Here is a 17,298-nt window from a genome sequence, read left to right on the forward strand (position 1 = left end):
TGGGGATTAGAAGTAAATTTGCTGAAACATGTTTTTATTTTTCCTCCTACTCTTATGTTTTTTCCTTTTTCCTTTATTCTGTCTCACATAACTTTTTTGTGTAGTTTTTATGCTACATCCCATAAGATCATTTTATTTTTAGACTTTTTACACTATTAGGGATGCGAAGGACATGTACTCTCATCCATGTTTTGTTTTTATTCAAAAGTAGTGACATAGCTCAAATAGTTACCTACTCATAAACATGCCAGTAAAGATGATTGTAAACATGTCTCAGTAAAACAAATAAAGCATTCATGTATAACATGAGTTGTCTTCCCCATTGTCATAGCTGGCTGGGAAGGAGGGTAAGAAAACAAAGAAATTTAGGTTCAGAAATGAGCTGACAGTAGTTCACAACTGCCCAGATTTTCACTGAATGCCCATATTTTGCCTCGTATTTTTAGCCTGTCCCTCATAACATTTGTGGTTTCTGGCAAATCATTGAGGATCAAAGTGACAAAAGAATGACATACATTTGGTTTTCAGACTATGTATCCTTCAAAAAAAATGCATGTTAACACAAATCCTATTATTCTAGTAGCTTTCTAAGTTTATAACAGCAATATTTAAAATCTGTCCCTATTTTTAGGCCTTTGCCCCTCTATTATTTCAAGTTTTGCCCAGATTTCTTGCACTAAGAGGTTGAGATGTATGGTCCTATCTAGAAAGGGGCAGCAGCTTTCTTTTTCACAATGCAATGTTTTCACAGTAGTAAGTTCTTTCTTTCCATGGCACTATATCAGTGGTTTTCCTCTGTTTGTACTGAGTTTCAAACATCTCACGTGTCTGTATTACAAGGAATATTTTGGTTTGGCATTCATAACCTGCCAAAAAATTGCTGTCAAGGTAGATTACATTGCATGTTTACTTCTTAATGCACAAATTCATTTGTTGTCTGATTATCTGCTTAATCCAGTTTAGTGTTACGGGAAAGTCAAAACATATCCTAGCATAACATACATTCATATTGCACTTAAATTCCAAATGAAACATAACCATCTTACATAAAAACACAGGGATTAAAAAAAGTATTATGAAGAAAGGAACTGATCAGTAAGAAAAACTTTTTTCTTCATATAATTTGGGAGTACAAAAATGTTAACTGGGCCCTTCAATGTTGTGGGATTCAAACTCAAGTCTTCAGATTAGTACCCTAACCTACAGTGCTGTTTTACCTACCTAATGGATTGATATTCCTTATTTTCTTTTATTTTAGTAAGCTACTTCCTCTTCTTTTCAGTAATGCAAGAGTATTTACAATGTGTATTAAAGCAATTGAACAGATACACATAGAAGAGAATGCAGATAGATTTCAGGTTGCATTTATATATACATATATATATATGCGTGTGTGTGTGTGTGTGTGTGTGTGTGTGTGTGTGTGTGTGTGTGTGTGAGTGTACAGACTATTGCCGTGTTTATATCATGTTATCAAAAGATGAAAATAGCGAACGCTATTTCATTGAACCTAAAATATCTAAACCACATAATATCGAACATTCAGAACAGCAAATTTTTTCCTTTGGAAAAAATTTGTTATTCCGAAACACATACACACAACACAAGCACACATCTAAAAAACATCAATACACACACATACACTTATAATCCTACAACTAACCCTACACTAAACTATACATACACTACTCTCTATCCACTTACCTTAACCCAAACCCTAACCCTAAGGTCCGTCACTATTGCACACTCACCTAACCCGCGCCCTAACCCTAACTCACTTAACCCGCCCCCTAAACCTAATTCACCTAACCTGCGCCCTAACCTTAACTCACCTAACCCGTGCCCTAATCCTAACAACCACACAATCGCACACTTACCTGAACCCGACCCATAAATCTCCACCACAGTGCTGAAAATAGCGAAGCCACAGAACCAGCCAACCGAATTCTTTCCCTAGGAAAGAATTCGGTGTTCTGCATCTTCACTATTTTTAGTGTTCGATTAAAACGGGTCAATATTAGAACATTCGAAGTTTTAAAACTTTGATGTTCTGATATAGACCCCTATTGCCACCATGGCAGAGTAGCACCTTGGGAGGAAATACATTTAGCATGTGTACTTATTCTAGTTTATAATGCTTATAAGTAATGCTGAGATGGGGTACATCAAGCTACACTACATGCTGGGTTGACAGGAAGCAGTGGATAACTGGAAAGGTCATGATAAGGTCATCAGTGCTGGAGGGATTGTGGCAGTGCCACAGGAATGCAAACTAAAGTCACAATACTGTGAAACACGTAACATTTCCCATAATATTCATACATGTGCTGAGACTGTGTTTCCCCTAATTATTTAAAGCTGTACTAGATGTCTAAGGTCAAATATACCACAAGCCATAACCAGTTACTCGACTTCTTTCCTTCTTCAAAATACAGGTCTGTGGGTTTGGCAGATAGTTGTTTTGATTTTTTTTTTTTTTTTACATTGGGCAGAATGTTTGTCATCCTCTGTGTTCTTGTGGAGATGAATCATCTAGTAAGGGACTTGCATTTCTATAAAAGCAGAGGATTTGTCAGGCAGAAAAGGTAATTTCAGAAAAGCCCAGAAGAAAAATAAGATGTATCTGAAACACTCTGTTTGTGTTGTTTTTCTACAGATTGTGGCATATTGCATGTCCCTGCCTTTACCTAGTGGAGAAAATGAAATAGATAATGCTGATAGAATCTTTGCAGAGGTATACCATTCAATTGTTAATAGTTTGTTTTTCTGTCTGTATTTTCATACTTGTACTGAAGAATTATTACCAGCTTTTGATCTTGTATTTTAGAACTACCTGAACGTTTTATACAGTCTGCCATCCGAGAAGAACAGAAAGAAAAGAAATGTGGAAACTGTAGAAACCAAACTGAGAGAAATGCAGTCTTTCTTTGGCCTCACTGTGACAGGACAGCTGAATTCTGAAACACTGGCAATCATGAAACTACCCAGATGTGGGATACCAGATATGGCTGGATATAATCTGTTTCCTAACAATCTCAAATGGCCTACAAATAATGTGACATACAGGTAAGGGGCATCTCATAATCTGGTAAGCTTATGAAATACTTTTGTTCAACCACCATCTAAGTTAGTAGGACTTGGATCAATTAACTTTGTTTTGCAAGAGTTCTGTTTAAAAAAAGAAAAAAAAAAACAGATGATAAACTAATGGTGTTTATACTTTCAGCTTCAGAATAGATGATAAATTAATGGTGTCTGTACTGTCAACCATGTTCACAAATAGTTTGGAAGTTCAGGATAACGCATGCTAACATTATTTAAATCAAGATTCTCTTAGGGCATTAACTTATTATTTTCATCTGTCATATTAGTATAGGTGTAGAGATACTGAAGGATACTGTTTTTATCACATGTATATGTCAAGTTTATCATATTTATATATGTATATATGTTTTCATTTTAAAGGAAAAAAGTTTATATTGTTACAAGTTGCTTAAACAGAATCATCTTTTGGCAGGGGCAGAAACACTATATTAACTTTTGTTGTTTACTAGTATAATTTACCTGATTGCATTATTGCAACAGAAATTGTTGGAGAGGGCTACTGTCTCACCTCATCAACTGAACATGAGTACAAAACTATATTCACTTGTTAAGTGTTTACACCCAGCCATGGGTATGAGACTATTCACATTTTTGAAAACAGTTCACTACACACTTTATTTTCACTTTTTCTGTTTAGAACTTTTTGGTAACTGTACTGAGCTAGCCCATGAAAGTGCTGCTTGTCTACTGGCTGCTACATTTAGCTCTGATCTCATTGCTACACAACTACACTGACAATAACACCACATAGAATAGCTGTTTTGTCAGGCTATGCAGTTTTCTTTCTGATGGAGCTGTGAACGTTTTCCCAAAATACAGGTGATTAAGTAATGCAGTCATAAACTTTGTGTTTTGAGAATGCAGCTTCCCTATTCTGTGTTCACCACACAAGGGAGTTAAGAAAATGCATGGGTATTGTGAAAACACAAGTATATTCCTTTTCTCAGTTATGTTGCAACCTTGAAATTTATTATATAATTCAACAGGATTTATGGAATCTAATCCTCCATTGGGGTTTACATAATGCAAAAAGCACTAATTTTATAACTTTTTGCTTTTGTGATTCTGTAATTACTGTTTTCTGAGGAAACCTACAGGGTTTTATTTTAGAATCCTATTAATAACCACCCACTATCTCTCTCTCTCTCATTTTTACAGTAATCCACTCCAGACGCTCCCTCCCTGCCAATATAATTAAAAGAACTACCTCCTGCTTAACCCAGAAGACTCCCTGAACCCGCCTGCTAGCCGGGGTCACCTTGAACGCTGCTACTGTGAGGACTCCCCAATACAATTATTGTGAATGTATGTAGCCAAAGGAAACTGCCTATAGACTAGCTAATTAAACTACTTCCTAATACCCATGTTGTGCTTGTCTGCCCTCCCGAGTGTGTGTCTTTAGCAGCCTGCCGTAGACCACTTGCTACTCTCCCCCCTCCAGTCTCTAAACCCTGAATAAACATTTCACTTCTGCTTGCTATCCTTTCTTATGCCACTGGGTGGCAGCACCTACCAGCAAAATAGCTAGTACTAGGCTATTCTCCTGAGGTTTAGTTCCTAAAGCTGGCTAAACTCTTTTTCTAATTCATACTCTCTATCTCCTTAACTGTTATACGGCCTCTCCCCCCTTGCTAAAACACAGACATATTTCCAGCATGTTAACAAAACTTTTCTCCCAACTGTTTTTCATTACATTACCCACTTACCATAGTATTGTACTACAGTTGATGATACTTTTTCTGATACTTTTTCTGCTGCAGTCTCTTCACTTGCTGTATCCCGCTCCGTTTGCCCTATGGGCTCACTCCACTCCCTGCCCCCTGCCCCCAAATTCCACCTGTCCCCAGTGCTCCTATACTGATTGCAGAAATACACACACGCCCTCATACAACTACCAATCAGATCTCCCTCAGGTTTTTTTAGACCACTCCTACACCACACCATCCTACTATCATACTTTCTCAACCCCAATTCTCACCCTCTTCCATCTCATTCATTAACTAAACTCTATATGTGCCAACCTCTTGTACACAGCCACCTCCTAAACCTACCTCTACCCCCTCACACTTCCACCACACCTACTTTTTTCCCCCTTTCCTCACTCAAACTCCATTCTATACTCTTTCCTATATCTGATCTCCCACTATGTATACCTTAATGCTCACCAACCTTCTACTACTTCAACTAATCTTCTTAAATCATCTCACTGCACCCCATGCACCATTACCCTCCTTCCATAAATACCCCACCAACCCACTCCCAAATGATCAACCTAACTCAAAAATTGACTTCATCATCTCTCCCTCTTTCTTACCCTTAAAAGTTCTACTCCCTAAAATAAAAATACCCTTTTTACTCCCTAACTCCAAAAAACAAGACAAAGCTTATTAGATACTACCCACTCACACCAAAATCCAAAATATTCCCCACCACTATACTTATAGCAGGTGATATTCATCCAAACCTAGGTCCAAACCCAAACCTTACCTCTAGTCCAAACATCCCTCCCACCCCAGCCCCTCTAACGACTCTCCTAAAAAAAATTCCTTCTATTTTATTAATACCAGAAGCATTCTCAACAAACTTAGTCAGTTCCATGCTTGGATAGCAAATCATACCCCTGATGTCATTGCGGTAACAGAAACCTGGCTTAAACCACACAACCTAGATAAGGATATCCCCCCCCCACTACAACATGATTCGCCTAGACCAAATGAACAAAAAGGGTGGGGGAATTGCCATAGTCTGTTCTAGTAATCTCACTATTTTTCTCATCACAAATCCAAAGCCGTCTTTCTCCCCAGCAGAAATACTGGCAGTTAACCTTAAACTAAACAACTAAACGCCAATCACTATAGTAGCCACCTACATTCCACCAGGTGATAATATTCCAATACTGGAAAACATTCTCTCCTATTTTTCCTTGAATATCCCAAATGAAACAATCCCCCTTGGTGACATGAACAGCAATTGGCTAACCCTTAATAACCCTAGATCCACACATAATATTAATCTATATGGATTTACCCAGCTAATTACTAAGCCAACACACTCTAACAACACCCACAATACAAATACCCTCATAGATTGGATACTTGTCTCAGCTCCATTCAAATATCACAATTTTGAAACTCTCCCTGATTCCCTGAGTGACCACTCACCTAAAAAAGTGCTAAGATATGCTAGTCACCTCAGAAAACCACATGATTTTTTTACTAGGCATAATTTCTCCAATTTTAACCCGGAAACTTTCAACACTCCAATATCTAAAAGATTAAAGAAATGATACCTCTGACATAAAATGCAATTATTATTAAAAGCATTTCAGTAAATTATATTAGCTTCAGCAGTTTAATAGCTCATTAATATACTCTCTAAATCTGCTTCCCATTAACCATATTTTTAAACAGTTCCCATTTTTAGGGCAAGCTTTTCAGACCATGAAAGCCCTTAATCACAGTTGTCAACTAGCAGTTCTAGTTCTGATTATTCATTGTCTGTGTATTTGGGTGCACTTTTAAAAAAAATGAAACAACCAAATGTTGCCTGAATGTTGACGTAATATAATCCAAAAATTAAGATCAACAATAGATTGTACATGCTCAGAGTCATAACCCCTGAGCATTTGACTTTAAAAGACTGTTCTTTTCCAGGGAACAAGCCCTCCAGCACCCCCATACCCCCTGCTAATTATTTATACTAACTCAGAGATCACACAATACAGGGGGAAAAGGCATATTCCCCAACCCCGTGGATTATATGATCTTGTACACCAGTTGACCATCTGTTCTGTTGACCAAAGTGTGTGACAAAACAAGTGTCGACTTTAAATGCTGTTAACATAAGTAAGAGCTTCGATATCTATATATCAATAGCAATATATATCTATATCTATACCTATATCTTTGTCTATATATGTATCTAGTGCTATGTAGTAGCATGGAAACAGTATGGTGGTGGTAACTGGTGGTAACACGAATCTGATCAGTTTTTAATATGCTACTACTTGTCCTGCTAATATTTATACCCTTTCTTTGTTAGTGAATGTCAATGCATGTACAACAAATATTTTGAGCCAATAAAAATTAACATTTGTAATCAGCCCCTAGATTAGACTTCCCTCTTATATCCTATTTTTAAAGATTTGAAGAGTTACAGTGAAAGCAACTCTTTTGGACTTTGGCCCGTTAACAATAAACCACCATGTTTTTTGATAAAAATGCAAGTACACGAAAGGCAGAATTTCTCAAAAACCTGGAAGTAAACTGAAAGCTATACAAATATAAAAAGATAGCATTTCTAGACATTGCCATGGCCTTCCCCAAATACACTTTTAATATTTAAGGGATATAGCCACTTTAGAGCATCTCTTTATTGCAGGGAAAAACATAACATTTTTTTTTTCTGTTAAGCAAGATTCTATGTTTTATGGATTTAATGTTAAGTATTTCATCATAACAGAAAGAAATGCAGAAAAGAAGATGCTGTATCTCAACAAACTTCAGTCTGTGTCTTTCAACATTAAGGAATTCATTTTCCAGCTGTCTGAAATGTAGCCATATTTTAGAAATGGATCTCAAGCATTAAGTTAATAAGCTGCTTTAATACATTGAGGAAATAGTTTGATCAATCTAATTGACTGCTGCAAAGAGCAAATTACAATCTGTGTATCCTAGGTTCAAATACTATTTAATAAACATAGATCACTGTTCATGTTACTCTATAAAAATATTATACCTAATTTTGTAAAACTGATTTGGCTGTGTTTTCTAAACTTTCCTTTCCTTACAAATATGCTCATGTTGTTATGACCATACCTCATGAGTTAACTATGTCATATTGTATTTCTAATTATTTTATGGGGAACATTGGTGACTTGCTCACCAGCCTGCAATTACTTCACTGTTTTGCCCATTCAGGTCCACTGCTTTTAGTCACCCAATAACTATTGCTCAACTTCAGCCTGTGCTGTCCTATCAAAAATTATATAATGCCTCCAGCTTGCAACAGACTTAGTTTTCCAGGGAGAACATCTGAGGTGGTGTAAACAGAAGCCCCCCATCACTGTCCACTCATATGAGTTACATCTAACACCTGTAGTGACCCTGTCAATAGCTGAAGCCATCCACAGGGTTTACAAGGCTGATGGGAAAAATTAAAGTGGATTGCCATGTTTTTCTTCAATATCATACCTGCACACACATACACGCACACACACGCACACACACGCACACACATGCACGCACACACACGCACACACACACACACACACACACACACACACACTCTCCTATGGACAATTTAGAGGTCATCACTCTGCCTACTAAATGTCTTTGGAATGTGGGAGAAAACAGAGGATTTAGACAAAATCCATTTGAACCCAGGGAGGACATGCAGACTCCACACACAGTTTACCCCTGCTGAAAAATGACCCACAAAACCATTTGCTTTGTGGTGACCATGTTACCCACTGCACCAATATATTACCAGTTCTATCCCTAAATCCTAGTTTATCTAGTTGCTGAGCTCTATTTATGATGGAGTAGATCAGCTTCCATTATTGCAGGTATCTTTATCTTGGCTCCACTCCTTGTCTTTCCTTGTATGTGGTTAGCCATGGAATCATAACATGTTCATGGCTTGCACTCCCATCTGTGCTGTGTAATGGGTGTGAAAAAGTCAGAAATGTTTTGGCATTACTCACATATGCCATAGCCTTTAATAGGTATTAGTAAGACTACAGCACTGTTTTACATCCAGTCTGCTTAGAAGGCTAGAAGGATGGCATAAGCTACTCAAACACTGCCCAAAAACAGTCTAATGCTCTTTACCTCCCTAAGAACCTGTATTGAAAATGTCAATATCAAGTTTTGATGCAGTGGAGCATGATTGTAAACCTACTTTTCTGAATGTAGTAGAAGTTGCTAGAATTACTAATATTATGGCTAGACCATATGTCTTTATTATGATATTACACTTAACTGCCACAGTTCATATTCCACTCCATTTTAAAATCGGTCATTTCTTTTATATCATCTTTGTGCATTGTACCATATCATCTTTGGGCATTGTATGTTGGTACCATATCTCAGTACTTGTATCTTTAGTTTATTCTGTTGTGTTTTCTTTCTTCTGTTGCAGCCTAAAAGCTGTCATCAAAACCACAATCAAAAATAGCACTTTTCTATCATACAGTGGAAATACACATCCATTCTATGTTAGGAAACTTTTTACATATATCATATCATAAGTAATGCAGGTATCATATCATTCTAAACAGGTATCACTTTCTTTGCAAAGTATTAGGGACCAGTACATTCAGATTTATGATGCTGTTCCATTTTCTGATGATTTTAAAGCAGCATCACTTAATATACTAGTTAAAGAATTGACGTCACAACACAGAACTATAGGTTGAAATCATCCTGCCATTTGCTTACTATGATGTTATGCTAATCAGTTAACTTCCATTAATTCCAGCTTAGCATTAAAAGGTGTATGTAGCCTCTGTAGCCCTACCTGTGTGTCTCATATTCTACAATGTGTTTCAGTAACTCTGCCACATGCTGAGTCTGTGACTCTCAGAAGTACAAGAGTCAGAGTTTTCATAAGGTTGGGTAGCACCACACTGATTTACCACACACCCAGCAGAAGTAAAAGTGGCAAATAAAAACATGATGCCAGAGGTTGAAGGAATGAATAAAAATTCCATTGTCTTAAACCTGTGAATGTCATTCTTAGAAGCAATTACTGCACCATTTTACTACACGCTTGTTTTCCTGCAGCCTTCATGTCCACACAGCATTCCCATTTGTAGTTCTTTATGCTTGCTGTCATGTGTTTGGAAATATAAATGGTAATTTATGATGGCATAGGTTACAGAATTCATGTTTGTGTCCTTTTTTTCTTTTTACTGCATTAAACAGAACTGTGTTGTTTATGGAAAGTCATCTGTGACTGGTGAGTATATCAGTTCTACTGAATGTTTTGGAGAGTATATGCCTCCCGTACCTTTACATTTCCATGGATGTAACCCATCAACTATAAAACTTATTGAAATTAAACATGAGAAAATATTACTGTTAAACCAGATTTTGGTAACTCGAATGCATCATTTATTGTTATTATACAAGGGACGCAGCAGAGCTTAATCCAGAACCTTTAGACTAAGTGGTTTTACTATCATTCTTGGTAAGATCACAGAAGATAAAGTACTAGAAATGGTACATCAAATATTTAACTGCTTAGATACCTGCAAGCCTGATCTTGCCTCTAGCCACCTGATATTCATTGACTACTTTATAGATGCTTATGTTTATTTCCTGTCTGACATGTTTCTCTTGATTAATTAAATCATTTGTTGATACTATTTGATTTAGAATTATAAAGCACCTCTACAAATGAGGTTTGATTTGCTGGAGTGACAGCATATACAGTATCTTATCTCCCTGACATGATCTTGTGAACCAGTGTCATGTTCCCTCATCTCTTCTCTGTCAGACCAGAAGAATTCCAGCTCCTCTAGCCTCTGGTCACTTTTGTTTCCCTCCAGCCCACACATCTTTCTGGTAATATTCTCTGGATTCCTTGCAGCATTCTGATGTCATTTCCCATATATGACCTTATTTACTTCATGCAGTACTCAAGTCATGGCATTAACAAGGCCCTGGACAGTGGAAACATTAATGATTTGCTTCTAGAATCTGTCCTCTTGAGGACACCGTATAGCAGTGCATTTGCTGGTGCCACTTCTGCCATTCTCTCTCTCTTTCTCTCTCTCACTTTGCTCCTGGTGGTCCAGTATAGGTGTGATCAACGTCACCCAGAACTCTTTTTTACTGTGTTGCCATGAGTTCCACTCTGCACAACTGATACTTCCCACAAGGATCATTATGGCATAAGTGAAGTACTTTGCATTTGTCTGCACTGAACTTTAACGTTCACCTTTATGACCACTTGTTCAGTCATTCCAAATCCTTTATTAGACTTCCCATCCTCCACTGCTGTACCTCGTATCTTTGTGTTATCAGCAAAGCAGTCAGTTTTGTTCTCCATCCCATCGGATATGTCTGAGACATATACGCTGAAGAGTGCTGAAACCAGAGTAGAGCCCTGCAATGTTCTGCTAGTCACTTTCCTAATACCTGGCATTGTCCCTCTCACCACATCCGTTTATGTCCTACATTCAACAATGCCACTCTCCTTCAGTGTTGATCGTACCCCAACCCATATGGTGTTCCTATCAGCCTCTTGTGTGACACACAGTCAAAGGCCTTGCTGAAACATGGGTTGACTATGTCTGCTGGCACTACCCTATCAACTTCCTCAGTAGCCCAGTAATAAAATTGCATAAGGTTTGACCAAAAGCTCTGTCTGATCATGAACACATGTTGATTGCTGTCTTGGAGACTGCTGTCGTCCAGAGATGCTACCACCTCTCTCATCTGTCCTCAGGATTTTCTCTGACTTTCCCTGCAACTATCTGGTCTTATATCTCCTTGAATTTTTCTGTTTCACTCCTTGTACAAGGGTACCGCAACTACTGCTCTCTAATCCTTTGGGACTTCTGTACTAAGAAGTAATCTGCTGCAGATCTCCCTCAGGAAATCTACCAGTGCAATGCCCAGAGTTCTGAGGACTAAGAGATGTAGTGGTTCGTCTGCTCCTTTTGTTTCTTTCTTCTTAAGAGCAGCGAGTTCCCAACAAACTTCCACTGTCTCTGCCCTAAAGTCTAGCCACTGTTTTTCACATTCTGCTCTGCTTCTATTTCTTCATGACACCTTCTGTTTACTTTGTGAAGATTTAAACATAATATTTATTTGCATGGCACCCTCTGCTTACTGTTCTTTGTGAAGATTTAAGCAGAATATTTATTTAGTACCTCTGCTTTTCTCCATTCATCAGTGATCTCCCCACCACCTTTCCTCAACCTTGCCAGTTCTCTCCCACTTGTTATTCTGTCTTCCTGCTATATACATATAAAAGCCCTTACTTCCCCTCTTTATCCTTTGTTCTAACTCCATTTTAGCTTTAGCTTTTGCTACACTTATCATACGTGTTGCCTTTGTGATAGTCCTTTTATATTGTGCCTTCGTCTCCCCCAACCTACTCCTTTCTGCCCTTATCTTTTGCCCTAATTGCTAGTCGCATTCCTATGTAAACAGATTGACCTTCTTTTCGTTTTGAATTCTATCATTTCCCTCAAATGGCTTTCTATAGCTCTAAGCATAGCTCTGAACCATCTATCTCTGAAATGAGGAACACAAGCCATCATAATGCGGAACAAATGGGCAAAAGATGGAACACATACTAACAGCTTACTAAAAATTTCAACTAGGGGGGGTCATAGGATGGTAAAATTATGCTGGTTTTGCCTATAAAAAGATCTTTTAAAGAATTAATAAGAATGTTTTATATTTACCATGGCTATCAGTTAAATTTCTAACACTGAATGTGTGATAGAGCCTTTCAATCTGGAACTTTGAGGGAGACGAACTTTTTAATACCACAAATGAGGTGTGTTCTTGGTAATGAGGTACACTTGAGAGGTATGGTTTGAGTACTCAGTCCCTGACCCTTTTCATAACTTATTCATTCCCTTAGTTTGTTCCCAGTCTCAAAGTTCATCTACGACCACGTCCACTAGCACAGCATAACACACTCTTCTAAAATCCCACTCCATCATCGTTTACTTTTTATTCTTATCCTTCTACCATACTCTAAACCACATGCTAACATGATTGCTGTTGATTAGTCATGCCTTAACCTGGAAATCCATTATACTGTTTATACTGGTTTAGGACCATGTCCAGAATTCTATCTTTGGGGTGCAATCCTGCGCTCGTTGGTTGAAGCCTACTTATCCAAGACCTCAGTCAGTTTCTGATCCCTCTCTATCCTGTCGCTTGGAATTTCCCAGTCTGCATTTGTCATATTCATTCCCCACGAGTGTTATTCTCTTCCTTTTTTTCCTAACCCACTCCTTTATCCTCTCCTCCAGATTCTCATCCTCCTCCGTTATTGTGTCTTATGGACAATAGGCTGCATTAATCCACCAGATGTATCCTGTTCCTCTACCTTAACTTCCTAGGCACTTAACCCAGCTTCTGATCCTAACAACACATCATTCAACAGAAGAAATGCAAGACAGAGCATATTATCACCAGCAAAATGTACTATAGGGATAGACTCTGTGTTCAAAGCAGTTACTCTGTGTAACTCTAAGTTACAGATATTATAGGAGAAATAAGAGCTTGGTGTGTTAATATCTAATGACTTGAACTTTACCAAATCTGTACACAAGCCTGACTGTAAAATCTACATCCCTGACAGCTTTAGAACAATGAAACTAAATGGTAAGGCCAATGAAGATTAATGTAGGCCACCTGCTCTCTACCTTTATCCAAACTGCCTAATAAGAGGCATGTGATAAAAGTGCATTCACTGAATGAGACCACTGCAGTCATTGCTTGCCTCTGCCTCAGGGCATAGTGATTTTGTTGTCAAACATTTTAAGTCCAAGTGCAATGGGCCCAAGGCTGCTGACTTGCTCATGGGGAAGACTGACACAACAGGAAAAATATGCTTCCAAAAGCAATGTCAATAACTCTTCTTATAATCATCATGGTTCTTGTACAAAACTCATTACTTATCAATGCAATTATAGAAAATCATTAATTAGGTCCACTTAGATTCATTAGTTTATCTTCCAATTATTAAAAAATATGAAAATCACTGAAAATGCCATATTAACCTATTCTTTCCAATTATACACCCCCTTTCTCACTTCACCTTATCTCCTCTACCACACTCTAAACTCTAGTTTTACTCTCAAAATGTCTGTACCTCCTTGTAGTGCTTAAATAGAGACACAGTATGCTATAGAAGTTAATACTTTAAAATAATTCTGTAGCAAGACTAGCAATTTAGCAAATAGCAGCCCCATTCTAGTTAAAGCAAAAGGTCTGTCTACTATGTTCTCCTAGAATGTCATAAACTGCCTTCCTTTTGATCAGGGTCACAATCGTCTTTGTTGAAAGATGTGGTGCTGTTAGTCCAAAAGCTCCTTTGTTAACAGACAATAGAAGAGGTTAACTTGACAGTGCATTTTTTACATGGCCAGTCTTACATCTTTGGTTCTCATATCCGATTATATGAACATAATTCAGTATTTATTATAAGTGCATTTGCAATCATATATAACCCCAAATCCCACAACCTTGATTTACTTGTACAGTAAGGTTTATATTTTAGATCTGTGAAATGCAAAAGGGCAAAACTCTAAACATCAGGGTGCTGTGAACAACTGAGATGCTCAGTGAAAGAATGAATAAACCTGCTGTAATTCTGTTAGGAATAGTTTTCTGTTTGTAGTTCGGATTCTGGTAATGGAGAAAGTATTTAGCAAAACTGTAATATCCTTTTTCAGCAACGTTCTATAAGTCAAATAAATGTGAAATCTTCTGAACCAGAAACTAATTTAAACAGATAATGTGCAGTTATGTGACTGCAAAGTACCTCGTCTGAATCTTGAACTTTATCAGAGACCCGGGGACTGAATACGACAAGTCAGTTTAAGGCTTTTCCCAGTGACCACATTAAATTAGAAGGATTTAAGCTCTATAGGACTATACATGAGGGGAGGAGAATGGAAAGGGAGAACTAGTGATTTTGCCTGTACAGTTAAGATTGGAGGAAAAAATATATAGGGAAAAGTGAAAAAGTGAGGCATTCATGCCCAGCATTTTGATTATGTTGACAATGTACCTTTTTTGGAAGGGACACCTGCATTTTTTTGTTTCTTCCTATGTCCTCTATTCTTTAATCAGTCTGTGTGAGAAGTTGTTCTATTCTGCTTTAAGTTATATTTACCTTTGTGTTCAATGACTCCTTATGTTTCTAAATTTCCCCAGCCTGGTTTACCCGTAGATTTTTATATATGGATGATTACGTTTGGGAGTAAAGATCAGTCATGGGCATGGAGAGTGAATAAAAAATGACTTCAAGGACTAACATAAGTCATTGTTCTATTCTGCTTTAAGTTATATTTACCTCTGTGTTCAATGACCCCTTATGTTTCTAAATTCCCCCAGCCTAGTTTACCCATACATTTTTATATATGGATGATTAAGTTTGGGAGAAAAGATCAGTCATGGGCATGGAGAGTGAATAAAAAAATTACTTCAAGGACTAAAATAAGTCATTGTGTTTGGTCTGCTGCAATGTTTTTTTCCCCAGAAAGCATCATTATTAATATTATTGTAAGGGCTATTTTAAAAGCAGCATCCTTAACTCCTGTATATGACCAGCAGTATATAAATGCAATATATATATATATATATATATATATATATATATATATATATATATATATATATGTATATTTATTTATTTATGTTTGTTTGTTGACTAATATAGTGAGCCAAGCCAAAATAGATTAATTTCAGCCATAGCCCAGGGGTTACAGTAGAAATATGAAAGATAATATAATACTTAAACAAAACAGAAAATAGTATATGATATACTGTTGTCTATTCAGCATAAAGTTCTATCTACTTAGCAAAGGCACTATGACACGCTCAGTATTTACTGACTACAGTAAAACAGATGCAAATGTACATTATATCATATGTGCAAAGTTCCAAGGGGTAAAGTGAGTATATGGTGGTTAGGTGTTTAGGATTGGATTTTAGGTAATTGACAATTGAAGTTTGGTCAGAGAAATGTTGGGCTTCTGGCACACCTTCTGGAAAAACATGACCTTAAGTCACTCTTATGTGGCTGATGTAAATCATATGGGTGTTTAGATTATATCTTGAGATTACTTGAAACTTTGCTAGCATATTAGTTGAAATAAAAACAAGCAAATACACATTAAAAAACACATTCAAAATGCAAATCACTCTAACACAACCTTAAAAAGTATATTAATAATTTTAATACACATGAGCAGATATTTTATTGTGGTATTTTGCTATAGAGAACAATGACTAGAGGGCATTATGTCAGTGATATTAGTCACACATCGATTTCACTAAAGATAGCAAGTTTCTTTCACTTAAATCAGTGCATTAGGAACACGCACATTTGGAAATAATGCTGAAACATAAAATGTTGTCAATATAAAGGAATATTACTGAAGTAAACCAAGCATTGCTCTAAAACCTATTAAGACTGAATTCTCATGCATCTGAAAGTAATCTTAAGGTTCTGCAGAAGATCTGAATTTTACATAATTACTTCCTTATTCAGAATTGGCTCCTTAATTAAACTTAAAATTAAAGTTGCACAGCAAATCATGTTGCATTTGTTTTACAGAATTGAGAACTATAGCCCAGACTTACCACCTGTTGATGTGGATCGAGCTATAAAGAAAGCTCTGAAAGTTTGGAGTGATGTAACACCATTGAAGTTCACCCGAATTTATTCTGGCACTGCAGATATCATGATCTCTTTTGGAAGTGGAGGTGAGTAGCTCTTCTATAAATGTGCAGAATAAATATAGTGGGTTGAATTGCAGTGAGGCTGCAAAATAAACATGGGTTTTGCATAAATCAAAGTCACTATGGTTGGTGGTATTAGACACCTTCTTGTAAACCTTGCCAAACATTATCATTACTTGGATAAATTCCATTCTTACAAAGACAAGAACTTTTTTCTTTTAAGCATGTAATGCACAATTAAGGAATCACCTATTTTCATGTAACTTGGGATGGTTGGGCAGTTATGTGAATTTTTGAGAGCCAAATCTGTATCTGATGGATAGTTCATAAACAGATAATGAGTTTTATTTCTGGACAGCAGTACTACAAAATAAGGACTCCACAGCTAAATATAACTGTAGTAGAAGCACAGATCATCAGTGGTTATAGACTCATTTTATACAGGAGCATCTAGGATTATACCTCTTCAGGAAAAAGATGCATTCTTATTCTAGGTTTGAATAGACAAACAGGTTGAGTTGTTCAATGTTCCTACATTAATGCACACATAATTAATTATATAGAAGGCAAACTTATTTTTTGGCTTGTTAAATTTTTCTCAAAAACTGTCATAACTTCAGTAGATGCATCATTGTATGGCCAGCATGAAACTTAAATTTTATTCTTCAATACAAAATTGCTCCTTTAACAATATGAGATTTTGGAATAGCTTGTGTTTATTTAATCAAACTGATTTCATATAACACGCACA

At 36.9% G+C, this 17,298-nt stretch overlaps 1 protein-coding gene across 1 annotated transcript in view; it reads left to right on the top strand.

Annotated features, from left to right (window-relative positions):
* The first annotated feature begins 2,596 nt into the window (after window positions 1-2,596).
* The window catches only part of LOC122802789 (collagenase 3-like), a 53,364-nt gene continuing 38,662 nt past the window's right edge, over window positions 2,597-17,298 (top strand). Inside the window, exons 1-3 of the mRNA XM_044072583.1 lie at window positions 2,597-2,734; window positions 2,828-3,066; window positions 16,423-16,571. Coding sequence (XP_043928518.1) covers window positions 2,618-2,734; window positions 2,828-3,066; window positions 16,423-16,571 — 505 coding nt within the window. The 5' untranslated portion in view covers window positions 2,597-2,617. The remainder of the gene's footprint in view (window positions 2,735-2,827; window positions 3,067-16,422; window positions 16,572-17,298) is intronic.

This window comes from Protopterus annectens, chromosome 5.part0, assembly GCF_019279795.1.
Source record: "Protopterus annectens isolate FY-2018-M chromosome 5.part0, PAN1.0, whole genome shotgun sequence".
Classification (NCBI taxonomy): Eukaryota; Metazoa; Chordata; order Ceratodontiformes; family Protopteridae; genus Protopterus; species Protopterus annectens.